The sequence below is a fragment of the Lichenostomus cassidix genome, chromosome 3, assembly GCF_008360975.1.
Source record: "Lichenostomus cassidix isolate B80296 chromosome 3, HeHo_3.0, whole genome shotgun sequence".
Classification (NCBI taxonomy): Eukaryota; Metazoa; Chordata; class Aves; order Passeriformes; family Meliphagidae; genus Lichenostomus; species Lichenostomus cassidix.
The window spans coordinates 11,203,092-11,228,801 of NC_139483.1; the positions used below are offsets into that span (position 1 = coordinate 11,203,092).

The 25,710-nt window shown below is 53.4% G+C and overlaps 1 protein-coding gene across 6 annotated transcripts; it reads right to left on the reverse strand.

Annotated features, from left to right (window-relative positions):
* Nucleotides 1-96: 96 nt before the first annotated feature.
* On the reverse strand, nucleotides 97-25,699 carry KLC4 (kinesin light chain 4). 6 transcript variants are annotated; one of them, XM_085054482.1, is made up of 16 exons: nucleotides 25,544-25,699; nucleotides 14,674-14,940; nucleotides 14,255-14,485; nucleotides 13,889-13,967; nucleotides 13,577-13,802; nucleotides 13,187-13,274; nucleotides 12,778-12,879; nucleotides 12,300-12,473; nucleotides 12,045-12,144; nucleotides 11,500-11,552; nucleotides 8,994-9,061; nucleotides 8,805-8,913; nucleotides 7,907-8,029; nucleotides 1,093-1,217; nucleotides 922-979; nucleotides 97-565 (listed from the first exon to the last, which is right to left on the reverse strand). In XM_085054482.1, exons 2-16 carry the CDS (start codon nucleotides 14,920-14,922, stop codon nucleotides 476-478), a joined length of 1,875 nt encoding a protein of 624 aa, XP_084910608.1. In that variant the 5' UTR covers nucleotides 14,923-14,940; nucleotides 25,544-25,699; the 3' UTR covers nucleotides 97-475. The 6 variants fall into 6 exon arrangements, with proteins under 6 accessions (XP_084910608.1, XP_084910606.1, XP_084910607.1 ...); XM_085054480.1 differs by having other exon boundaries at nucleotides 7,880-8,029; XM_085054481.1 differs by lacking the exon at nucleotides 25,544-25,699 and adding an exon at nucleotides 25,405-25,511 and having other exon boundaries at nucleotides 7,880-8,029.
* Nucleotides 25,700-25,710: the final 11 nt, after the last annotated feature.

Here is a 25,710-nt window from a genome sequence, read left to right on the forward strand (position 1 = left end):
CGCTCCGGAGGACCGCGAGCGGACTGTGCCACCTCACTCCCCCAGCAGGCGGCGCTCGCCCCCTCCCCCCCCAATCCCCCTCAGGCCGAGGCGCGGTCGCTTCTAGGGTCGATTTTATTTAATAAAATAAAGTACAGCGATCATCCGGCGGGGGACCGGCGTCCCGGGGCACTCCCGCCGCTGCCCCGGCCCGGGGACAGCCCTCCTCCCCGGGCTGGCGATTCTACCTGGCGAGCGTGTGTGACCGGGACCGAGCATGCGGCCACCAGAGCTGCGGGCCCCGGCGAGCAGCAGAGGAGCATGCGGGCGGGCTGCGGTGCCCGAACTAGCTAGGGACCCCCGGGGGAGGCCGGGCTGGGCAGGCAGACGGTGGCACGAGAACCGGTGATGGGGAGAACAGAGGAGGTGGTGTGGGGAGGTGCCGGGCGCTGCCCCGTGCAGCGAAGCCAGGGTGCCCAGCGGCAGAGCAGCCAGGTCAGTTGGAGGAGAGCAGGGAGCTGTGGGAGGACAGGTCCATGCTGCTGGCGCTGAGGCCTCTGCTCTCCGCACGGAGGCCTTGGGTACCCTGGAAAAATAAAACGCCCATGAGGTACCTGCAGTCCACTTCTGTGCCCCAAAGCTGCTATCCTAACTCCTGCACCCCCTGCAAGCCAGGACTGCCCTGATGCTGCTGTCACACAGAGTAGCTGCTGCCTCTGCTCCCTTTCTGTGGCTGAGCTCCATGGGGAGGGGGGTGGGTGCTTGGAAGCAACAACTTCAGATTTGGAGATCTGACCTTGAAAGAGGGGCTATGCAGCTGGGGGATTCTCAGCACTGCACCTGGGGCCCGCTGTTATGCCCTGTCTTGCTGCACCCCTGGCCCCACAGCCCCCAGCACCATGCCCATTCCTGCACCAGCCCCACCACTCACACTGTGCTTACCTCAAATGAAGCATCGCTAGACTTGTGCAGGTAATTTAAGGACGCAGCTCGTTTCATGCTACAAGAAAGCAGAGGAGAGCAGATGTGATCATGCTGTGAGTGGTCAGCCCCAGATGCACAAGGTAGCAGGGCCCCCACCTGCCCTGTACCGAGCCGGACCCTTGCACCTACCTGGTGTTCCTGGGCTCCAGGGGACCATTGCCCTGCAGTTTCTTGACCAACATCTCACTGCTCCTCCGTATCACATCCCGGATTTTCCCCAGGGAGCTGCTGCGCTGGAGAGTGCCACTGCCATCCTGGACACAGAGACACAAGCCAGGGTGGTGGCTGAGTGGCACTGATCAGGCTCTGGCATGCTGCTGATGAGTGGCTGGAACTGGCTCCAAACATCCTCTTGCCCACTTGTGCTGAGGATTTAGCCCTGGCTCAAAGCAGGCTTACTGCTTGCTACATGGCTTCCCCTCAGCCTGGTTCTCTCCAGGACATGATGACCATGGAGTCAGGGATCCCTGCCACTATTATCTGGCTCATCCAAACTGATACTCCCTCCTGGCCAGTGCAAGCTCAACACCCAGACAGTGCACAAATGGCACTGGCACCGCCACAGCCCTGCTCCAACATGACACAGCTCCAGCACCTGCAACAGCTCAAGCAGCAACTACCAAGGAGGTCCCAGTGGCCAGGAAGGCAACAAGCCCTGATGGAATACCAAGATTAGGGATATTTTGCTGCTGGGACTTTCAAGGACTCTCCTCTTTTGCTGCTGGCTGGAGACCATCCTCCCCCTCCCCTTGCCCTTCTTCACCATATCATCACTATTTCTCCTCTCAGCACTCATCCCAATGCACACCCTGGTCCTGCAGGCTCACTCACATCACACAAGACCACTCCACATTGCACACACAGCCTTGTCTCACCTCTGACATCCCCAAGACAATTAGCTTTGAGCCTTTGGAGCAATTCAGGCAGCTCCACTGGGGATGCATTAATTTGGCTGCATCAGTACTGTGTTGCCAAGCAGGAATCACTACTGCTACCCCTCCTAGCTACATACAGCCCTAGTAGCTGCCCCAGGGGTGGCACTTTGCAGGGCTTTTTTTTTATGTCTGCCTGCTTTTTCTGAAGATCAAAACCAGCCTAAAATCTTGTCCCCCAGCCTGTTTTCTCCCACATGCCTCCAAAAGCCCCCAGTACTTAGCAAGGGGCTCTCAGACCTTGACAGCCTCTAGCCCACCTCCTGCACTTAGCTCCACATGCATGTAAGGCATAGGTTGCCAGCATAGCACACCATGGCCCCATGTCATCATGGCACCAAGCTCTTCCCCTGTGGCCTGGCCTGCTTGTTACATAAAGTTGTGACACCACTGCTGATGTGGAATTACTTTTGCTCTGATGGCCTGGTAACAGCAGTCTTCCCTGCTCCTACTTCAAATGGCCCCTAGAACATTGGGGCAGAAGAACCCAAGGTAAGGTGATGGCAAAATCCCTTTACTCCTTAGGAAGGTGTGAGGGAAGCACTTTGAAGCATGCTAAGTGACCAAAATGCCTTGTGGCTCAGGCTAGCAGGAGCAATTACCTCAGGACTGCCCATGCAGCTCTGCAGGTGAGCAGGGTCTCTGCCTTAGGTCAGTCACCCCCTTGTGCAGGCCACTACAGATTGTGGTGCTGGAGAAGGCTTTTCCAGCACTTCTGTGCCTTGATTTACCCAAAGCTGATCCAGCCCTAGACTGCTATCTAAGCTGACCAGGACTTTTCGTACCAGCAAACCTTTCACCTGGTACTCATCTCATCCCTTCTTAGATAAAACAAGTGCATTGAACATCTTCACTTTCTCATTGGGATGAGGATTTTCCAAATTGAGAGCCATGTGTTGCTGCTGCAAAGGGACCCACTCACCAGAAATGCAGAGAGCACTAAAAGCAGCAAAGTAAACAATTCAATTCCTGCACGAGGCATCCCGGGCAGGTTTTGAATGAGCTGAACATCAGTGTGTAGCATTAGCAAAGATGGGGAGGTATCTTTTGCCTCCTCACCAGACTTACACTGGGTTACTACTCTCCCTGCATGGTATTGCTATGCCAGGCACTGTTCCTTTTCCCAGGGCACACAAGCCAGGGGTGGAAGAGGGAACACAGCTGAGGATAGGGGAGCAAGACCGTGGTACAAGGGCAGCAGGATCAGGCCAGGAAATGTGCTCTTGTATCAGAGCTGGAGGATGGAGCCACATTTTCCCAGCTGCAGTGATGCAGACTGACTGCAGACCAACACCAGAACCAAATGCTGCTGCATGCTGGGTTAAAAATAGCCTCTCTTCTCCCCCCACTCCCTTTTCTGACGGGATATTTTTAACCCAGAACATTTATGGGTTTGGTTTGCCGCAGAGCCCCCACCCCATTGCACCCACCAGGATGAGAGCATTCAAAAAGAAAAAAAAAAAAAAGCAGCTCTGCCACTGAGCTCCTCTCTCCACTGCATGCTCCCACCCTGCCTAATGCATGGAGGCAGAAGGCTTGGGCAGGATCCACATGCTGCTGAGCATGTGGAGCTCAGCACTGAGGGACACAATGGGGCATTTCTTTGGCTAAATAGAAATGCCTGTTGGGGAAGGTCCAAGCTCAGATGCCCCAGGGCAGCCCTGCCACACACAGTTACAGAGCTGAGGTTAGCAGCAACTCCAGTTTGGAGGACAGGGAGAAGCTCAGTGGAGCTGGGTCGTTCATCTGCAATACTCAGCCTGGGAGGGATGCCCTGGGGGCAGCACATGCCCCTGTACACACACAGACACCAAGCACCCCCACACCTGCTCCAGCAGCATTTGCACCCACCACCCCAGGGCTCACCGACGCTGGCCTACAGAGCATGGAAAGAAGCACAGGGCAGCAATTTGGGTCAGTCTACCTTTAATTAGAGGTATGGTTGTTACAGCACCAAGTCCAGGACATGGCAAAGCACAGTGGCAGGTGGCCCTGAGGTCCAAACACACCCTGCCCTGGGAACTCACCACTCTCCAGAAGCATGGAGCAGCACTGGGACAGAAAAGCAGGGAAGGTACAGCCCTGGAGCATTCAGCCCTGGGCTCCACACCCCATGGTCCTGAGGACAAGCTTCCTTCCAGTCAGCACAAGCTCCCAGGGAAGCAGCATGCATGTATCTCAAGGCCTCTGCACCACCACAGGAAAGCCAGGCCCAGACAGACACAAGCACATTTAGTATCACAACCTGCCAGATAACTAGCATAAAAGAAAGGCTCTAGCTAAATAAATAAGGAGGAGTCCTGCGCTGGCCCCTGGGCTCTATCCTGCTGGCTACAGCCTCCCCAGCTTTCTTCCCAGACAGGAGGGCCAGGGAGTTTCACTTCCTGTAGGAGGTGGGATGAGGGTGAACACCCAAAGGTGTGAGACTCAAGACAGCAGAGGTCTGGCCCTGGGACACCTTCCATGTCCCAGTAATGACTAACAGAACCAGACCCTGTGAAGGCCTGAAGCCATCAGAGGCACTGAGCCACCCCCACACCCCATCAGGGTCAGCACTGTGATCCTATCAGTAACAGGGTTACAGATTTCCCACCCACTTGGCTAGGGACAGCAAGACTGCAGTCAGCCCCAGGGACCTGTGAGCAATCCAGTCCCTTCCTCTGTGGCAACCTACCTCCAGCCATCCCATCTGCTCCCACATGCTCAGAGCATCTCCAGCCCTAGCACTTTGCTTCCTCATATCCATCTTTGCACCTTCTTTTTCTCCCAACTGCTCTGCTCCAATCCAGTCCATTCCCCATCTCAGCCACTTCTAATGGTCTGGGGTCTGGCCCCTTGCAAAAAAAGTTCTTTCCTCCTACCCCTCCTCTGTCTTCAAGGAACAGTGAACAACTTCATCCTAGCTTCTCCCACCAGCCACACCTAAGAACCCTGTAGCAACGAGGGGCTGATTCACCCCTTAATGCCAGATGAAGAACCTGGATATAGCATCCAGTCAGGAGGTTGCAGCCAAATATGCTTGTGCTGGCCAGTCCTGTGCTGGCCTGTGGCTGTTTCCCCCTCACCTCATCTGGGATGTACAGTAGCTCTATGGGCTGCCCTAAACTCCTGTGCTCCTGTAGAGAGACCCACACACTGCTCCTGGGTTACAGAGCTCAGCAGGGAGGAGGGTAGTAAGGTGGGGACTGCCCTGTGGTGCAGGGAGAGCCCAGCTCACTGGGGACCAGCACAGGTTTACTACAAGGCACTAATATCAGCTAAGCCTACAGGGAAGAAAGCAACTGGGGCACATGACAGCCCTGACTAGGCCAGGCCGCACTGTCCTATAACAGCCCTCCATCCTTCTGCCTCTGTAGAGATGGAGGCAGAGGATGTCTAGTAACAATGGAGTCAGCAAGCCTGGAGTGAAGACAATCCCCCGCAGGCCTGGGCCCCAGGGATGTGCAAGGGCAGGCCAGGGGTGGGGGCACGCAAGGGGACGGTGGCCCATCACCCTGGCCTGGGGGAGCTGGCAGCTCCTCGCAGATTCTTCCTGCTCTTGCTGGCCACGGGACTGGAGCTGGGCCATGTGGCCAGGCACTCCTCTGCAGGCGTCACGGTGCCCTCGCACGCCAGGAGGGTTGGGGGACTGGCGTGGAGTTCTCGCCGAGGAAGGAGGGATGGTGTGGAGGAAAAGTCGGAGGATACAACACAAACATCCAGGTGACTGCGGTGGAGGGGAAAGAGGGAGTCTCGGGAGGCATTTAAGCCTAGTGCACAGAGAGGAGAAAGACACAATTTACAAGGCTGTGAGATTGCAGGTCACCTAGGGAGCAGGCAGGGCAAGGCCCAGGCTGCATGCAGAGACCACAGGCCACATCTGGGCAGGGAGAGAGCCTTGTGAGGCTGAAACTGCAGCCTCACTTCTTTGCTAGTGGGCTAAGTGGGCTGGCAGGGACAGCTAAGCTCAGGGAGGAACAGCCTGGGTCTCCTGCTCCGAGGGCTCCCTGCTTCTGCACCTTGGGTACCTGCCAAGGCCTCTGCACCAGAGCTGCTGCCACCCCCCTGCTCTCACATCCCAATTACCTGGGCAGCAAGCAGCTGGTCCAGGCCCTGGGGTGCTTCCAGAGCTGCCTATGGGTGCAGGGCACAGAGGCCCCTGGCACCCTGGGTGATCCCACAGCCCTTCCTGCAGCAGAGGACAGCTAAGGGAGAGCAGCAGAGGCTGCTTTAAGGCAGCACATCTGAGGTCTCTGGACCAACACAGGGAACAACAGGCTGTGACAGACAGGAGCAGGAGGAGCTGCCTCAGCTTTCTTTTGCATGGAGCTGCAGCACTGCTGGCTCAGAAGAGAAGACTGGCTATATGTGCAGCAGGCTGGAACAGGAATCATGGCAGCAGCTGTGTCCCCCAGCGTACTGGGCTAGCCTTCAAATCTGCTATTTGCAGCTGTCTGGGTCAGGGAAGCTCTGCTAAGACCCCTGGGCAAGGGCCATGAGCAGGGACTATTCCCCCTGCCTGGGACAGGCTGGGAGAGGGTGGCACTGCCTACTTGCCTCAGGATGATCAGCTCAGAGACTGTCAGGAAGGTCCCCCAGTGCAAAGAGATCACCCAACACCAAGCACAGCAAGGAGGAGCTGCAGAGAGACATCAGCCAGCACAGGGACCAGGTGATTCTAATCCAAACCTGCAGCCCTCCCTCTGTGCTTGTCTAGCCCCCTTACTAATGGTGAGTGCAGGGGCCTAGAGTTGGTGCCTTGCTAGAGCTAAGACTCTCTTTGGCCCTGATGTCAAGACCTGGGACAAAGGAGGGCCTTGCATCTGGCAAAGCTGCTGGGTCCACTTGAAGGTCTGTTCTCCAGATCCCCTTCAGCCACCTCCTGTGTACAATCCACAATCAAGAGAGCCACCAGGCCTCGGGCTTTGGGTGTTGAAGGGCTGTCATGGCAACAGGGAAGAAAAAAGAAGAAGGGAGGGAGCTCATGCAGGTGAGGATAGAGCAGAGCCAGGTGGGGAAGAGTTAGTGACAGCAGATGTGAGGGGGCAGCAAAGGACTCTGTGTGCTCAGTGTCTTCCCTGTGCCATGCTGCAACAACCCCAGCTACTCTATGCTCCCAGTCAGAGTTTGCAGAAGGAATGTAAGCATTAACAGCTCTAGCAGCCCTTGAGCCGAGCACCCACCAGCACCATGCTCACTTGTTGCTTCTCCATCCTCCTGCTTGCAGGACACAAAAGGCACCTGTTTCAGACCTGGATCACTATTTTCCTCCAAACTCAGTGCTAGTGACCAAAGTCACCCTCAGCCTCAGAGCAAGCCTAGACAGGTTCAAGTTGCCCTGTTTGTGCCTCAGCTAACACCAGTCTCTTGTCTCTACTGGTCAGCCCAGCTTGGCATTCTGCAAATACCTACCTTTTATCACCCCTGCTTGGCCAGAGCCTGCTGAGGGCACAAGACCAGCAGAGTGGGACAGCAAAGATGCTGGCTGCAGACTATTCCTGTGCCCTGCAGTCAGTCAGTCAGTCACAGACACACCCAGGCATATCACACACACACAACCCTCCCCAGGCTCAGCATCAGCAGTGGCACAGTGCAGGACAGACAGCCAAATGGCTCTCACAGGCTGGGTGAGCCTGAGACAGGGCTGATGCTCTCAGCCAGGGCCTCCAGAGGGGAGCAGCAGGGAGAGATGTTAATAAGGTTACAAGCCTAAGATTAAGGGCAGACCAGGACCAGCTCATGCTGTGCACTGCCAGGGCCTGGCAGCTCCCTGGAAGCAGGAGCCCTCAGCTGAGACTATCTGTTCTGTACACCAGAAGCCAGACCCAGACACACACCTTTACGGGCTGGCTGGCTCATGCCAAGAAAGGGGAAGGAAATGTGCAGGGAATGAATGGAGGCAGACAAGGATGCCACGACAGGCCACGCGGGGACAGCCCTCAGCCAGGCTGTCCCTTCCCTCTGGCAGCCGGCTGAGGCCATTCTTGATGGTGTCTTGTACTTACCCCGCTCCATTCCACGCCCATACTCACTTCCTCGCTACCGTCTGTGGCACTCTCGTACTTGACGCTGCCTCCCAGGCTCCGACGTCTCTCTGTGCCATCCCCCTCCTTCAGGATCTCCACCACCTTCGTCTGGTTGATTGGGTCAATGCCCTGCAAGTTGCAAAGGGTAAAGAAGAATTGTGTTTTGTCTTTCTGCATTCCTTCCCTGTAGAGATCTGCTGTGCCATCACTGTGCTTGGCTCCTGTTCCCTCTCCTGGCCACTGCCCCATCACAGCCAAAACTGCCCAGCATGGATGGAGCCAAATGCCATCCAGCACTTAGCCGGACTGGACTCCCAGCTCAATGAGTCCCCACAAGGCCATAACCAACCCTGTGAAACAAGGGCTTGCTACCCTGAAGCTGACAGCTTTTGTTCTTCACATTTTGAAGTGTGAAGGATTCAGCTGTCCTTCAGTCTTTGTGCTGGGTGCTTACAGCTCCTGCTTTATTATTTGAGGATTGAGAGGAGCTTAAGGCAAGAGGTACTCTAAGAAATTCTAAGTCTGCCTGTGGACAAAAAAATTAGTGTGAAGAAAACATCCCAGTAAGTGTAGTTCTCCCTACTAGCTGACAAAGCCTGGTACCTGCCTTAACCCAGCTGCAGAATTTCTGCACTCAGTGAGCCATGCCTTCCCCAAACATCCACATACAGACATCTGCTCCATCCATGCACATATGCACCACCCCACACACCTAGTACCTCTGCACAAATGCAGCCCCAACCACTAAGGTGCTCAGATGTCATGGGAATGTAAACCAAGAACATCAGAGACTGCAAGGCCCAGGAGAGTCCCTCACCCCACCCCAAACCCAAGGCAGTGCCATAAGCTGCCACCCCAAACCCTACAATGCCCCCACACCAGGGAAGGTCCCCCTGGGGGTTACCTGTCGCCGGGAGCGAACTGCGCACTCCTCCAAGGTCTCGGCTGCCTCCAGCTTGCCCTGGCGCCGGTACAGCGCACCCAGGTTCCTCAGAGTGGTGTTCACAGTTGGGCTGTGGTAACACAGGGAAGGTGAGCAGGAGCCCTGGGTCACCCCTCCAGAGTCCACAGCTGCCCAAAAACCAGCTCTTACCTGCTAACCTTACAGGCCTTGTACCAGCCTCCATACTCAGCATAGGGAGCGCTGTCTCTGTGCTTGCTCTACAGGGTGAGGAGAGATGAGAGCTGTTAGTCCCACACCTACTGCCCTCTTGGGCCTGTGGTCTCCCACTGGATGCCAGGGTCAGACCCCAGGCTGCCCCCCTGCACCAGCCCAACCTTTGGAAACACAATATGCAAATACAGTGATGAAGCCCAGCAGGTTCCTGGTAGGAAAGTTAAAAGCATATTTGCTACAACAGATTTGGGCCAAAAGCAAAAGTGAGATTCTGGTTCCAGGAAGGAGCATAATCCCATCTCCTTACCCACTTCCACGCTACTGAAGGCAGCGAGGACAACACAACCCATTCTCATGGCATAATGGAGGGCATGACACCCCAACCAACACACAAAAGGGAGACAAAACCCCACAGACATGCCAGTCACCATTACTAAATCCCTCAGCCAGGACCAGCCAGCCACATCCCAGCCTTCAGCCTACAAGGTCAGGCCTGCCCCCCAACAGCTCAGCCCAGTAGCTGTCTCCTCCCCATGCCCAGCCTTTGCACCCCAAAGCTGGCTGGCTGGCCTTGTCCCAGCGAGCTGCAAATGGGCTGCCAGCCAGAGCAACAGCAGAGGAGGAAGAGCTTGATGCTTGAGGAGGAAGATCTGGACAAGCCACACTGCAGAGCAGCAGCTGCTAGCCCTGGGTCGGTGGGACTGTGGCACCAAGCAGGAGCTGGGAGTCACTGCTCCACAGCACAGGTTACCCTCTAGCCCAGACGAAATTTTGTCCATGGGAACCACTTTTCTTACTCAGTCCCACTTCTCAGCCCTTTATCCCATATGCCAATCTCCCTGTGCCATAAGCACGTGGTTTTTGTCACACCAGAGCCTACACAGCCTGGGCAGGCACCAGGGACAGGAGAGTTCAGGACTCCATATACCTCTGGAGCTTGTTAAGGAGCAGCCCTAAAAGGTGTCTGAACCTGATGGGAAAGGTGTCAAATTCTCTAGGGCAGATAAAGCCTTGAAGGCCAGGGCTGCCAGCTGTGCCCAAGGCCCTGCTGCTGGCTTGAGCTGGCCTCCCTCTGCCAGCAAGAAAGAGGGGCAAGGGACAAAAGTACTGAAGCTGTCAGGGGAATTTCATGCATTTTAACAGAAGATACAGAAACACATCAGCCCCAGCTGATGGGCCAGCAATACAAGCAGGTCTGTGACTACTGCTGCCTGGACAGGAATGCCAACCATGCTGTGCCACAGCTGCCTTGGGGACAGGAGCCCCAGAGTCAGGGAAAGAGGCTCAGACCTTACCTAAGATTCACATGTAAAATTAATCTCTTACTCCAACTGTGAGTCTCTAAGCCTGCTCTCTTGCCCCATGTCAATGCTTGTATTATCTGGAGCACAGCTTCATACTACAGCTATCTACATTTGACCCCTTAATTCTCCAAAGATACCATCAAAAGAGCCTCAATCCCAGAGTGGGCAAGCAGAGCCTGATCTCTATTCCAACCTGTGTTTCTCCAGGATGGTGCTGCAGCAAGGGCAGATTCTTTGCAGCAGAGCCTTCAAAGCACAGCAACCAGAACAGTGTAAAGCTGAGCAATGCCCTGCACTGGGAGCCATGCAGAATGATTCAACAGGCAGACACAGGATGCTGGTGGGAAGCACCTGGCAGTGCCCTGCTTTTCAGGGCTGACAGGATAGGATGCATCAGTCACAAGTCAAGCCTGCCAGACTGCTGCCTGAGTCCTTGTAGGGTTGGGGCCTGCTCTGAGGGCAAAGGAAAAGGGGGGTCCCACTGCAGGTAGAGCACTAGATCAGAACCCTTCATTCTGCTGCTTCACCCACCTGCCAAAAAATAGATGGGGCCTTAGACTTGGCAAAAGCAAAGACAACTCTGCTGCATTTATTGACTCACCACAGAGCAGGACCTGGGCTCTAGGAGCAACAGCAGCTTTGCCTTTCAGCCAAGGCAAACATAATCCATTTCTATCCTCTTTCAGAGGCCAGCTAGGACCTGCCCTTTCCAGAGATATTTTTCAGATTTGGTTCCATTTAGGAAATGGTGACAGCAAGGTGACAGCAGCAGTTTCTTCTTGACCTCCATTTTTCCCCAGACAGCCTCAGAGCTGCTTCAGAAGCTGCTTATGCTCTGGGTACTGGCAGCTCTTCGAAACAGAGTGCCAAGGCCTTTCAGCACAACCCTCTGCCATCTGCCATCTTCCATCATCTGCATGCCCAAGAGGGACCAGTCACTAAAGCAGAGATAGCATGCAGCCATGGCTGAGAGGTCAAACAAGCCTGACCAAGGAAAAACACCCTGCTCTCTGATGGGCCTTCCTTTCCTGCTGCCCCAGGGAACAGGAGTGCTGTATCCCCTTTCTCCAGACACCTCCTGGCCTTGGCAGCTCTTCAGACTGCAGCTTCTCCAGGGAAGAGGAGGTAAGGGATAGGCTGTGATAAAAGAAGATCAAACCCCCTGGGATCAGACTCACCTTGCTCATCTCCTCTCTCTCCTCTGCATGCATCCAGATTGGCTTGTGCTCATCTGTGTGGAGAAGAATGCAGAACAGGTCCACTCACCACTCCACCCTGTTGTTCACCTCCTACACAGCCCAGCACTCTGTCCCCAGAGCTAGCACCTCATCAGAGGGAAGTGACAACACTTCCAGATCCCCCTCAGTCCCTGGCCCAGAGTCCCAAGAAAGGCAACCAACACTACAAGGGCAGGACAGTGGAAGGAAAGAACAAATACTTCCCCTGGGAGGACATGTATCAGGTTCACAGGAGAAACTTCAGCCTATGCCTGGCAATAATAGTGCAATTTACTATTCCCAACCCTTTAAAGAGTGGGTTCAGACTTCTGAGAGAGGAGAGAGAACAGCACAACACACTAGAATGGAAACATCTCAAGGGCTGCCCAAAGCAAGGGCCCTGCAAGGCATCCTATCCCTCAGTCTGGGCAACATCAGAACCAGGCAAGTCTGGGCTGAGAACCAGGAAACCCCTCCCCAACCCTGTGGGCTTCTACTGTACAAACCATCCACAGAGCCAAACTCCTTCACGTGAGCACGGGTAAGGATCTCCTTATACAGCACCTCTGCATCTTTGTATTTGCCTTGCTTCAGGTAGCAGGAAGCCTGCAATCAAAATAAAACAGCTCCAGCCTCAATGGGAAACAGATTAATTCTGCCCACCTCTTGCAGCTATTGCTCTGCATCTAAGCACCAGGCAATGCTCACTTCTCCCACAGCACCCCTCCCCAACACCACACAGCCTCTCCCCAGGGCCTCACCAGGTTGTTCTTGGTCTTTGCCACATTGGGGTCATCAGGACCCAGGCAGCTCTCATAGATCTCCAGGGCCCGGCAGTAATAGTACTCCACCTCCTCGTATTTGCCCTGGTTCTGGCACAACAGGGCTAGGTTGTTCAGCTGCTTGGCCACATCAGGATGGTCTTTGCCTAGAACCTGGGTCAACAAAAGAGAGAAGCCACAAAGACTGCAGCAGACTCCTGGAGTTAGCAGACACTGTATTCCCCCCAGCATATGCCTATGTCAGACAAAAGCCAAGGACTGGAGAAGAAGAGAAATTCCAGCTTCCAACTCCTGGCAGACCCCTCTAGGGCTGCAAACTCTGGAGAGACAGGAAAGGTGGTGGCACAATCAGCAGGTAAAGAGACTAGATAGGCTCTGGATCTCTCATGCACACTGAGGTAATGGGAGAAAGCCCACAGGGAGAAATGAAAGGAAAAAAAGCTTTGGAAACTCCTACCTTCTCACGGATCTCCAGGGCTCGCTTACACAGTGGCTCTGCTTCTTTGTACTTCCCTCTCTTGCCATAGAGAACAGCCAAATTGTTCAAAGTTGCTGCCACCTACAGAGCCAGAAGTTTCTTCATGAAACAAAGCAAATTCCAGTGGGACCAAACAAGGGGTGCAAGCAGCAGTAACAGTGGCTCTCCCATTTCCTCCATGCCTGCAATACTGCTGCTTTTTAAGAGAAGGAGGTCCAGAGACAGACAGCTGCCCTGCCTATATCGCAGGATCCAAGAGCAGCCAGCTCCTTACAGGCCATACTGAACCAGGCAGCAGGAAATATTAAAGCAGTAAAACACTGCTGAAACAGTGCCCCAGCAGCACCCAAAGGTGAAGAAGTGACTTAAAGAGGAGGGAGACACTCACCGCTGGGTGGTCTTTGCCTAGAGTCTTCTCACGGATGGAAAGAGCATCATTCAAGAGGTGTGCTGCTTCTTTGTATTTATTCTGATCCCTGCAGTGCAAAAATCAACCAGCTATTTGGGATTTGGACACTACAGCCCACAGAAGGCAGAACTGTGAATAGTCCTCCTTCCACACAGATCCAGCCCTCACTTTCATTTCTCCATTCCTCCCTGCTTTAGTCAGTCTTTAATTATATTGGGGAGTCTGGCAAACCATATACCCCATCTAGGCCAAAACCTTTCTGAAAGACAAACCACTGTAAGCTGAGAAAGCCTCAGGATGTGCTGTAAAGGGACAGAGGAGATGCAGAAAGCTGTCCTGGCCCAGTCCTGCCCTTCCCACCATGCTCACCTGTACACTAGTGCTAGAATGTTGAGCATGGTAGCCACATCAGGGTGATCATGGCCTGATGTCTTCTCCAGGTCCTCCAGTGCCTGCTTGCAGAGCGGCACAGCCACCTCATAACGTCCCTGGGAGGCATACTGGATGACAAGGTTGTGGAGAGTGCGCAAGCGTGCGGGAATCTCATAACCTCCCTGCTGGGCAGCTGCCACGGCACTGCTGTGCTGGTGGGGCACTGTGGGCACAGAAATAAACACAGCACAGTTGGCCCAGCAGGCTTGAACAGAGACAGGTAGCAACCATGCATGAGCAAACACTTACATCCAGGACCATGCTCCTCCTCCTCATTTGGGAATAGGTCGTCCAGAGAGTCCTTGGTGGAGTCACCCTCCTTCTCCTCCTGAGAGGATGAGAATCACATGTTGGTTCTCAACAGAGACAACAGCAGCCTAGGCTGAGTCAGTTGCCAAGCTCTCATCCCTTCTGCAGCCCACCAACTCAATTTCCCCTGTTGCCTCTGCTTCCATCTCCTCCCACAAAACAAAATTCAGAGACTCTGCCCCATGCAGGCCCCCTTCCCCCCAGGGAAGGCGCAAAATCCAGGGCAATGTTATCACACCTAGGCAGCTCTCCTGGTCCAACCTCCCAGACCCACAAAAGCAGATGCTCAAAAGGACTGGGGCATACCGAAGGTGAGACATCCTCATCATACTTCTTCAGCTGGTTCATGAACTCAAGGTGTTTCTTCTCCTCCTCCAGCTGAGCCACGGTCTGTTCACTACGCTGCAGCTTCTGCTGGGTGTTGGCAAGCTCATCACGCAGCCACTGGTTTTCCTGGCACAGCCTCCGCACCTGTGCACGCAGCTTCTGCTTCTCTGACTCCACGGCATTCAGATGGTTGGACAACGCCATCATCACCTTGGTAAGAGGCTCAGTCAGTAACAACCACAATCCTGTCTCTCCCTCACATGCATGCTCAGGGTTCCACCCATGCCAGCCTTCTACACTTAGCTCTTTCCCATCCCTGCAGTTTATAGGAAATGGCCACACACCCCCTTCCCCTGTCAATCCCAGGTAACACGTAGGGGATCACCCACCACTCTCACCTGAGCTTCTCCAAGCCCCAGTTCTATCATCTCCACTGATTTGCGGAGCAGGTTGGATTTCTCATGCACAAGATTGGCTTCTTCATCTTTCTTCAGGCACTTGATGGTCTCCAGCAAGCTGTGCAGGATGGAGTTGTGTTCATTCTTGAGTGCTTCCAGCCCTTGCATTACCAACTTGGTGTTGGAAATTATCTCCTCTTGGCTCAGCTTGTCCAGTTTCTCCTCCCTTGGGTACACCATGGTGGACATAGTCCTACTCCTGCAGCCCTGCACAGAGACCAAGGCAAAGCCTGAGTGCCCCAGGGCTGTTGCAGAGAGCCACAACCGGACACAAGTATAACAACCTCCTTCAAGCAGTCAGAGACAGCATTTAACTGATTGCCTACTCTAAGCCCTTCTCCTTCATCTTCCCCTCTCCCTCTGGCAGCAGGCAGCTGTCAGGGCACGTGCCTCTGCTTTTGTGGCAGGGAGTTCTGGCAACCAGTGCAGGTGGCCCACGTGGACAGGGGACAAAAAGGCCACAACCAGTGCTGACCTCCAACACCCCCACACTCCCAGCAGGGGGAAGACTAATTTAGCTTCCATTTAAGAGCAGAGATTTGCAGTTGCCAGCTGGGGTAGCAATTCACACACCTTCTGCCCACAGACCACTGATGCAGAGAGGCTTTCAGAGCTCAACACCTCTTCTGACTGCAGAAGAAAGGGAACACAAAGTGAAGGGATGCCAGCTCAAAGCTTTCTGCTTCCTCAAAGGAAAATCTCCTGGAAGAGCATCTCAGACAGGGAGGCATCAGTGGCATTACTGTGCCAAAATACTGCCTGACCAGAAGAGTACATCCTGAGGCTCACATCCTCAGCCCAGAACTGCCATTATGGCAGCAACAGACATGCCACCAGCAGCACACACCACACCACTGCCTGCCTGGGGAAGCTACAGTCACACTAACAATCTTCCTGCAGGTGTCAGCTTGAAACACCAACAGCTTTTCCATCTTCATCCACCCTGCTGCCAGCCCAAGGACTTCTCAAGATGGCCTAAGAACTCTATATTCCTTCCCTGTCCTGTTCCCCCTAGATATACAATGGGAGAGTACCAAACTACTGCTTTTGCACAGGGACACAAAGCGCTACAACCCACAATGCTAGTATGGCTGCAAGATCCCTGCATCCAAAGTCCAGGAACTAGGGAAACACAACAGGCCAGAGGGTGAGAGACACAAGAGGCAAGCAAGACCCCTTACAGCAAGACCCTGGCTGTTCTGTGACTCACTCACCTAGCCCAGTCCCAGCCTTCCCTCCAGCTGGGCCACCCCAGCAGCTCCTCACATTACTCAACAGTAAAGCCACCTCCCACCTTGCTATCAGGTCACTCCAAAACCAACCTCCTGCAATGCCCTGTGCAGGCAGCACCTGCCCAGCAGCACCTCCTTGCTACCTGGAGCTGGCAGAGGCCTCTGCAACCTGAGTGCCCAGAGCCCTGCTGCAAGGAAGCTGGCAAACTGCCCAGAAGCTACACAGGACGAGGTGAGGTAATTGCTGCCACCAGATCTGCTTTTGACCTCCTGCAGGACCCACCTCTGCATGGTTTGAGCTCTTAGTTCAGCAGCTGCCTTCTGCCTGATTTACTGAGTGAAGAGAAATACTGCCCCAGCTACAGGAAGAGAGACAGCAGAGCTCCCTTTTCTGCCAGGGCTCTTCTCCTCATCTGTGCACTCTGCCCAGGGTGATCCCGCAGTCCAGCTGCCAGGGAGCTACTGGGGAACACACCCTGAGAAATTGAGAGGCCCAGCTTCCTCCTCACTGCAGCACTTAAAGTGAAGATGACAAACAGCACCAGGACAGTCGTTTTAAGTACACACATCTCATTATTAAACCCACTCATCTCCTTCTCTTTAGTCTCACTCTTCCTGCAGTTGTTTTATAGGCCTGAAGTCTCCTCTCAACTCTTCTTTGGTTTCTGTTCCAATGATGTACATCCATTCCTCAGGAAGGGGAGCAAACCCGCGACACACAGTGGAGACCTTACTGAACCTCAGCAGGGCAGAAACACCTCATGTCTCTTGAAGACTGGGTTTCTGTTCACACCTCTGAACAAGAACTGAGTCATCCTCCCCCAAAGTCACAATGCTGACTTCACATCCACTTCATGATCTAGCATCAGCACCAATTCTGAGTCACACTTCACTGTACCCTTCACTTTTGGGTATCTGTCATACTCCACGTGCAGTTAACCCTGTACGTTGGGCATTTGAGACCAAAACAGTCTAATCTGGACCATGACTCATGCCAGTTTGCTTTGGAGAAGACCATATGATAAGAATAGCAAGAAAAAACTCATTAAGGTCAAGATAGAGGACACAGACTACTGTTTCAAAAGGAAAAACAGGTCTGTTGAGAGTTGGTTGCCACTCATATCCTATCTTCCAAACTTGTCCTCCTAAGCATTCTGGTCAACAGTTCCCTGGTTATTCTTTTTCCCACCATTATAAAACATCTGGAGTGTGATGAAGTCTTAAAGCAACAAGGGAAGCCTTGCTTAAGACAGACTTCTGCAGGCAAACACAACTCAAGAAGAAAGGTGCAGCAATTCCCAGCTCAAGAGAAAAGAGGTTGGCAGCCCAAAGGATGTTAGTGCTGCCTCACTGGCCAAGCACTCTTGTGCTCTGAAATAGGTCCAGACAGCTTCCCAGGAAGGCTCAGCAGGCACTTACCTATTCCACAGAACCCAATGTGATAACTGCTAAAGCATCAAATGGCCCCATCACTGGCTTCAACTTGTAAGGAAACACAGCCCCAGACTTGCAAACGGGGAAACAGGCAAGCGGGAGTTCTCTGGACAACAGGCAATGCTTGGGACACAAGAACAGACCCAAGAATGGCCTCATACCCAATGTACAAAAAAACTGGAACTCTGCTCTAAAACTCACACAGCTGAGCAGTACAAGTCCCCCTGGGTACTGGGCCAGCTGTGAAATGCTGACAGTTTTCACAGCAGCATCACTTATGTCTATACAGAAATCTTGCTGCCATCTTTTGAGAAGTACAATACAAACATATTGGGAAGAGGAACACGTTACAGGATAAAAAGCCACCAGAGCTCACACCTTCCTAGGTAACAGAGTCAGACAAGACCCAGATCCATAGAAAATCAGCCTAATTAATTCCACTGTACACAGAACTACTTCTCAACTGTGAAACTGCTGTGTGTTAAACCACCAGCACCTCTACTATAGCAAGATCCTTTCTTCAGCCCTTCCAGTAGAAAATATTCAAGCATTTCACAGTTTCCACAATCAACTTGGTTTTTGAATCTTTTGAAAAAGATTTCAGACTGAGAAGCAAATATAAATCAAAACATCATGACCCACATCATGCTACCCTGCAACTACACCCTCAGACCCTTCAAGGCATACCAACAGAGGCTTTTCTTCTCTCACTGGCTGTGCAAACACCTGTAACAATCTCGGCTTTTCTTCCCTAGGTTGACATCCTGGAAGTACAGCTCTGCTGGGTCCCAACACACTTCCAATGTTCAGTGGTGGACAGAGGATTGCCCAGACTGGACAGAGGGTGCAAAACCTAAGAACAACACACAGATGCTCAACAAGAAAACAAACAGAAGCCTCGAGAGAAGTCATTTGAATGCTGCTACCTCTTGTACAGCAAAGAAAAGTAACAAAGGTGGAAGCTGACTTATCCTTCTGAAGCATGAATTTTCCCCAAAAGAGCCTTATTTCTAGTTCTCCCCAGTGCTGGCAGGTCTACACTCAGTGCTCAGCCCTCCAAAGAGGAAATGCTGTGGCAGCCAACACCAAGATCAGGCAGGCTGAGGCTGCTGTACATGCACTCTTCCTACTCCCTTACATTTAGTAAAGGGCACTGAGTGTCCTTTATCCAGGCAAACACTCGAAGATTCCTGCAGCACGGAGGGGATGCATCATGGTTTGCCTTTTGCAGGGTGGGGCTCAAACTGGAAAAGGAAGAAAGAATGCTTTTTTACTGAGCTCCTTGAGAGATGGAGAGCCCTGTTCCTAGCTTATCCTGCTGCAGTCCTCATGGACCTGCAGGTGTCCCAGCCCAGGTCTCCACCCGCACGTTTCCGCTCTAGTTGGCACGTCTTCCCTATTTACAGTGAGCTGCTAGAATAGCCTGGCTTTCCAACACCCATCTCATCTCCCCTCTTGTGCTCCCATTTGGAAGACAAGGAAGGAACATGCGTGCACTGAGCTTTGTGGCAGCTGCAGCAATCAGCTGGGAATCCATCAGCAAGTACATCCTGCCAGGCAAAAGCCTTCCTCCTGTATTCAAGTGCATAACCGCGAAATCACTAAGCATCAGCAATTTCAGCAGCTCATTTTTCTGCCTCTCAAAACTGCTCCCACATGCAAGACCTTTAAGAGGAAAGAGCTGGAAGCTTCACTGCCTCTATCTTCAACCCACAACAGCTACAAGGATGCCAAATTAAATGGGTCCAAGTGAATCTTAAAGCTTAGGTTATGATGCCTCATGCTAGAAGACTATGGGGGTGGCGAAGGAGAAGCACCGGGGAAATCAGGACTCAACTACAACAGGACAGAAATTTCAGGTCTACAAACTACTCAACAAATTCAGTTCACTGCCTCCCTGCATGTCCCTAGACCCACATGAGACACAAGGTACCATTCCAGCTTGCACATAACAATAACTGCAGCTTCCTTCAAACAGCAGATGGTCTGCTAGTACTTTCTGTAAAGAAGTGGAGGAGATTTTCAGCGGCAAATTCTTCCGCAGGAGAAGGTGATCCAAGGATATAAGTGATATAAAGTAGTTGCAGAAAGCTGGGTTCTAGGAAAAAAGCTTCCTGTGGAAAGGAGTTTGACCCACAGCAAGAACAAGTGACCACATTTGGGAGATAGATAGCAATGGTAGCACTTAGAAATGGAAACACAGGGCTTTGTCTTGCTTCACCATAATTATCACAGTCTCCTGCTGTGAGACATGCTTTTGCTACCTGGAGAAACAGCAAGGTTATACATTTGGGAAGAAAAATTACATGATAAAAGCAGGGAAGGTTTTCTGGTTTGTTTGTTTGTTTTTCTTTGGCCCTCTGCCAGCTCATTACTGTTGAACAACAAAGGGTCTCTGGAATAACTGGTTGACCTCCAATGAATCTAGAAGTGAGATTGCAAATAAGACAGTGAGCCTTCATTCCTAAGAGAGGCTGCAACAAAACCTAGACCTAATACTTTGGACGCTGAAAAATAAAATAAAAGTACTAAAAAGCAAACAGAGTGCCAAAGTTGCAGCCACCATAGAGACTATAAAACGAGCACAGATTTTCTTCTCTTGATACCACAGCGCCAGAAAGCAAACAGACTGCAGGAGATTATAGTCAGCTGTGCAGAGCCTCTGAGGCTTCCACTGCACAGCCAGGACACATTGACACTGCCAGGAACACCTGCACACTGACACACCACTGCTAGAACAGCCACTGTGCTCACGGTCACCACCCCAGGCCACCTGGAGCAGAACCGCAGAAAAGAGACAAACCGGCACTGCTGAGCTCCACATCCAAGTTGGTATTTCCAGAGCTGGTCTAATATGGGCAAAATAAGAAATGCTGATGTTCACGTGAGGCACAAAGCAAGGAAAGGTGCTCTGTGATCCTTGTTGCATTTGCCAGAAGTGCCTGCATGCTCCCTTAGAGCCACTAAGAACACACAAAGATGACATCAATCAGGAGTCAGCATTCTGGGAGTTCATACCCAACGCATCTCTGAGCGGCAATCATAGTCAAAAGATGTCACTCAAACTCTAATGTGCATGACATTCTCTGCTCCCAGCTGTCTCACAAGTTTCTACACCCTATTGCCAAAAAAGGGGTCACCTAGAGAGTCCCATCTTCTGCCCAAAGTTCTTTCCCAGCCTGGAGCTTTCTTGCACTGCAGACAGTCTAGAGAGTTAAACCAACACACAGGTGACTTCAAGTACTATAGAAGGACTGTTGTGTTGTAAATTTCTTCTCAGTAAGAGTCTGGCTTGAGTATTACTTGAAGAGTACAGCTTGGAACGAATGTTTAGAGGTCTTTGGTCCATTCCCTCACTCAAAGCAGGTATGTAATCAGGTATCTGTGTCTAGCTAAAGGACTGTCTCCCAAAAGTGAGATCCCACAAACTCTTCAGACCCCTGTACCATGATTTAACCATCCTCTTGTGGGAGAAATAAAGATAGGAAAAAAAAATTCTTCATCTGAATTCCTTAGATAAACTCATTGCATTTGCCTTTAGTGAACATCTCTTTAGGACAAAGGGCGAGGTGCCACAGCTCTAGTAACTGACCCAAGGCCCAGAGAAAGGGAATGCAGTGCCTGCTTGCTTCCAGCAGGGTCCCACAGGGACAGTCCTTTTGTCCCAAAGCAATCCACCCGCAAAAACACAGCATGCAATGAAGGCAAGAAGTTGTCTCACATTCTCCTATGCCCTAAAACCAGGACTCTCCTTGGCATTCAGGCACCTCCTCACACAGTTTTGAAGACAATCTCCAAGCTCAGAAAGGCTTCACCCAACCAGTTTCCCCAATCCTCTGAGTCACATATAACCCAGTACAAGTTGACTGTGCTGCTGATATGCCTTGATCCCTGTCCAGGGGATAGGGAAGGCTGTCCAGAGATCAAGGCTAGGATTGCTTCTTCCAGCAGCAGCTGACACATGCTACTGTGAAGCTGGTGGTGAAGCTCCAGGGTTTTTTTCCTAGATACTGGAAGGCTTGTGTTGGGAACATCTGTGCTAACCAGCAGGCAAGAGGCCCAGAGGACTAGGACTAAGGAACTAGATTTGCAGCTCAGGTGGAAGGGTTATCCTGCAAGGACACTGGAGCTGAAGGGAAAGAGTGTTAAGGGAGCCTCCTAATACTCCTCTCTGTCCCAGAACTTTCAGCTCCCTACCACCTACAATTTCTAATAAAACACATGACGTAACATAACCTTCCTGAAACCCAGGGCAAGTTGGTGATAAGGTGGCTTTACAAGGACTTGGCCACAGTGACCCATATTCAAAGCACTACAGAAAGAGCACAGGAGCTTCCCATACCCCTCACACTTCCCAGGCCACAGCTGGAAATGGACAAGACAAAAGGTACTGGCATTTATTCTGACTGACCAGAGCAAGCAACTCCTGTATTATCAAAGCATGATCCAATTGCAATATGGATTGTACTCGGAGGAAGACAGAGCAGGTAGTCTGATTGGCTTTGTATCAGATCATTCATTCCTTTCAAGACCAGAAAGGCCTCACTCCATTCATTACTACCAAAGAATACAGATATTGGAAGCAACAGAGATTAAAAAAAAACCCAACAAAACAACCAACAACAGCAAAACCAACCAAACAAATCAAATAGCCCCAATTTGTGCCATTAGCAGAAGGCCATTTTGCTCTGATTGTACATCATATTGTTTACAACCCCAGCTGGCTGGGAAAACCTGCACCTTCCAGCAGGCCATTGGAATGAGAACAGCAGTCGTCACCACTCCTACCAGCAAGCTTATGCTGGCACCTCCAGATCAGCTGATAAGACCTTGCTTTTAAACTTGCTCATGTCTGCAGCAGCTCACCAAATCCGTTCTGCATCTGCTGCGCCTGGGACTACAGCAAAACACCATTAAAACATGTTTCCAGGCTAGTGGAGACAAGAGCTAAGCAGCTGGAACAGAGCCAGGACAAGCATCTCTTCCCAGCTTCAGAATCTGATTGGGAGTCTCGCACTATAAAAAACAGAACGAGAGCCATTACCTTGCCCTGACAGCATGAAGCAGTATTAAAGCAGGCAGAGTAATTCCCAGGAGCCAGTGCCTTTGCAGGCATCTGTCTAATGTGAGGGCTATGCACTGGATGTGCCTGAGCAGTACGGGAGATAACCTGGATGCAGATGGGAGCAGCAGTAGCTCTGGAGCCACTCTGTGTGCCCTGAAGGGCTCTGGAGTGCCCACACTCCCTCCATGGTGTACCTGGGGCACCTGCAAAGACCAGCTGACTGCAGGCTGCAAGACTGCGCTACTATTTCCAGAAGCAAACAGGTTTTGTAAACCATAGCAAGGCAGTCAAAGTCACAGGGACAAACCTCTACCTGCCTAACAAGCAAAGGATCTGTTTTATCTCTGGCTCCCCTTTCTGGCTAGAGGTCTTTGAGGAGCTATGTGGCTCTTTCCCAGCAAATTAAGCATTTATCCAGCAACTCTGCCAAGGTCAGAAACTTGCCACGTGTCCTTTATGCCCCAAGAGCCATTTTGGTATTTGGGGTTAACGTTGTTGTTTCAACCTGGACATTCCTCCAAAACAGCAGATGAGAGAACACATGCTTCCTGCTCCTTCTGCCAATTACAGCAAAGCACAGCCATGTTTATTTACCCTGTGTCTGAGCTGGCCAGATCTTTGACCTGATGTATGCTGAACACCACCCTCTTTCCCCACAAGCACAGGCAGGGGTGGGTGTTTTCCGTATCTCCAAGGCGGCACGGCAGAGAGGAGACCAAGGGCACTAGAGGAGACCTGAGCACAGAACCGCAGCAGAGTGCCAGATGCCAGCTATGCAAGACGCAGGGAAGCCTGCTGTTTCTGGTAATGTGCTGCTGCCTCCCACCATTGTGCAGATTTCTCCCGGCTGCCTGGCCAGAGCATTCTACCGCAACACCATCCCCCAGCTCTTCTTCAGACACCTCCTCCCAGGCGCATCCTCTCCTTCACAGAAGCTTACAAGCATTTTCCCCAGCCCACCACCTTCGGTAGGGTGCACCTCCACGTCGGAACAGCTTAGGAAGCAGTTAATTAATGGAAGGAGGGTTTGGGGCAAAACGAGGCTCTTTGAGAGCCACTGCTGTATGACCTGCCTCCGTCATCGTTTCTCCGGCTTTGTCTGGCAGCAGGAGGCACGCCCGCTGCGTATCCTTGAAACAAACAAGCCAGAGAAACCCCTTCACCCTTCAGAACCACCACAGAGAAATTCTGCGCCCACCTGGCTAACTGAAAGCTTCGCAAGGAAAAAAAAAAGTTTTCACCAGCTCTGCCCGAAACTGCGCATCAAAGCGGTCCTTTGTTCCAGGATGGCTGGGCACCCTGCCCGTCTCAGTCACCGGATGGGAATGTCCCCCGCCCCACGCCGCAGAGGAGCGGTACCTGGCTGCCTGCAGCGGCTTGTCCAGCGCCGGTGCTCGCGGAGGCGGCGGAGGAGCGGCGGCCGCGGCGCTGCGCGGCTCTGTGTGCCGCGCTGCCCTCGGAGCTCGCAGCGGCGCAGGCACCCGGCGCTCGGCAGCCAACCACACTGCGGCAGGGGGAGGGGAGGGATGCGGACAGGCTCCGGGAACAGGACGGTCGGACGCTCTCCTGGGAGCGCAGAAAGCGCCACGCACGCCAAGCCCGCAGCTCCCTCCTCAGGGATGCACAGGAGCACCCAGGAGCAGGGCCGAGTCCCCGAGGTGCCGCCAAATGCTGCCCAAGGAGCACTGGACACCATCAGGCTCCTGCTCAGCCCGCCAAAGCCCTGCTCCATCCCACCCTCCATCCTGTGGCGGATGGTTTTACATCCTGTTTGGTATCACCCTCGCCTGTGTCCACATTGCTGACCCCATCCCAGCCCCTAAAGCCAAGCTGGTTTAGCTGCAGAGAACCCTTCAGCTGCGTGGTGCTATTGCTGTGCCCACAGCAATGGCCAGATACAGGAGATCTGGGAAGGCTGGAGCCCTGCTGTGTCCACACGGCACAGTGTGGAGCTGGGCTGGTCACCACTGGCAAGTACTTTTACAGTCTGTGGCTGCCCTACTCAGAGAGAAGCAACGACACAAGATCCAGCCTGGACTGTTGCTACAGCCATCCCACCCACGGTAACACACAGTTGTCATGGTGCTCCCTACGATGTCCCCAGTTACCTACACCTGCCTGAGCCAGTACTGCACTGGTGCTCCTGTCCCTCCCCACAGATCTCCCCAGAAGCGGAAGGGCTTCAGGTGTCCCAGGAGGAACAGCCCAGCCATGTTGACACGCAGGTTCTCTCTTGCCTCATCTCACAAAACATACTTCTTTCCTAAAGCACCTTGCTGTCCTCTCTTCCCTAGTTCTGGAGGGCAAACCTGGCTGGCTGTGGGGCACATATTGCTATGGTGTGGTCACACGTTACACGTGAAGTTACACAGCAGGAGCGCAAACATACATTATTTGTGTTACAGTGCAAGCCATTCCTGGCAATGAAGACACAGACTAATTATAGAGCAGTGAAATCCCGCAGTCTGTGCCCACAGCACCCTGGAAACAGCCAGGGCCGGCACTTCGGGCTGACCCACCGTTACTATATACACACTCCGCTCCTCCCTCGGGGAGCACCCGGTCTCCGCCAGCCGTCCCTGCGTGGCAGTCGGCCCTGCCCGGGGGGAGGCCGGGAGCACCGAGCCCGCGTACCGGGAGCTGCCCGAGCAGAGCGGGCACCGGCACGGCTCCCCGGGCGCTGGAGGGGGCTGGTCCCGCAGGGCGCGCCTCGCCGGCTCCAAAGTCCGCAGAGCCGGCAGCGCCCTTAGCGCCGACCCCGCTGACCCGCAGCGTTACCGCGGCCCGCCGGACCCGGGCACGGTGGGCTCGGCCCGAACGCTGCCCCCGCCCCCGCTCGTTCCGCTGCCCCGGCGGCCAGGGCGCGCTGCCACGGTCCCCAAGCCACGCCAGCCCCAGCCCCACTACGGGAACCTCCGCAGCTCCTCGCGGGGGTCCCACCGCCCCCTCCGGCCGGCAAGGGAGCGTCGCGCCGGGAAGGCCGCCCCGCTCCGGCCTGCACCGCCGAGCTCAGCGTGTCCTCCCCTCTCCAGGGCCGCCGAGGGGAGCGACCGAGCCCCCGTAACCCCGCCCGTCCAACCTGCTCGGCTCGAGAGCTCGATGGCGATCCCGGTCGCTGTCCCGGTCCCGGCGGGGGCGGGGCGAGACCCGCAGCCGGCACCACCCGCCCTCTCGGCGGCGCAGCCCCTTTAAATCCAAGATGGCCGCCGTCCTCGCCCCGCCCGCGGCCGTGCGCCACCTGCCGGC

Coding starts and splice junctions, on each gene's coding strand:
- KLC4 (XM_085054480.1), bottom strand. CDS start 14,922: ATGTCCACCATGGTGTACCCAAGGGAGGAGAAACTGGACAAGCTGAGC. Junction 12,474..12,777: donor CCCTGGAGATCCGTGAGAAG/GTAGGAGTTTCC, acceptor TTGTTGACCCAG/GTTCTAGGCAAAGACCATCC. Junction 8,914..8,993: donor AAGGCCTGTAAGGTTAGCAG/GTAAGAGCTGGT, acceptor GTGTTACCACAG/CCCAACTGTGAACACCACTC.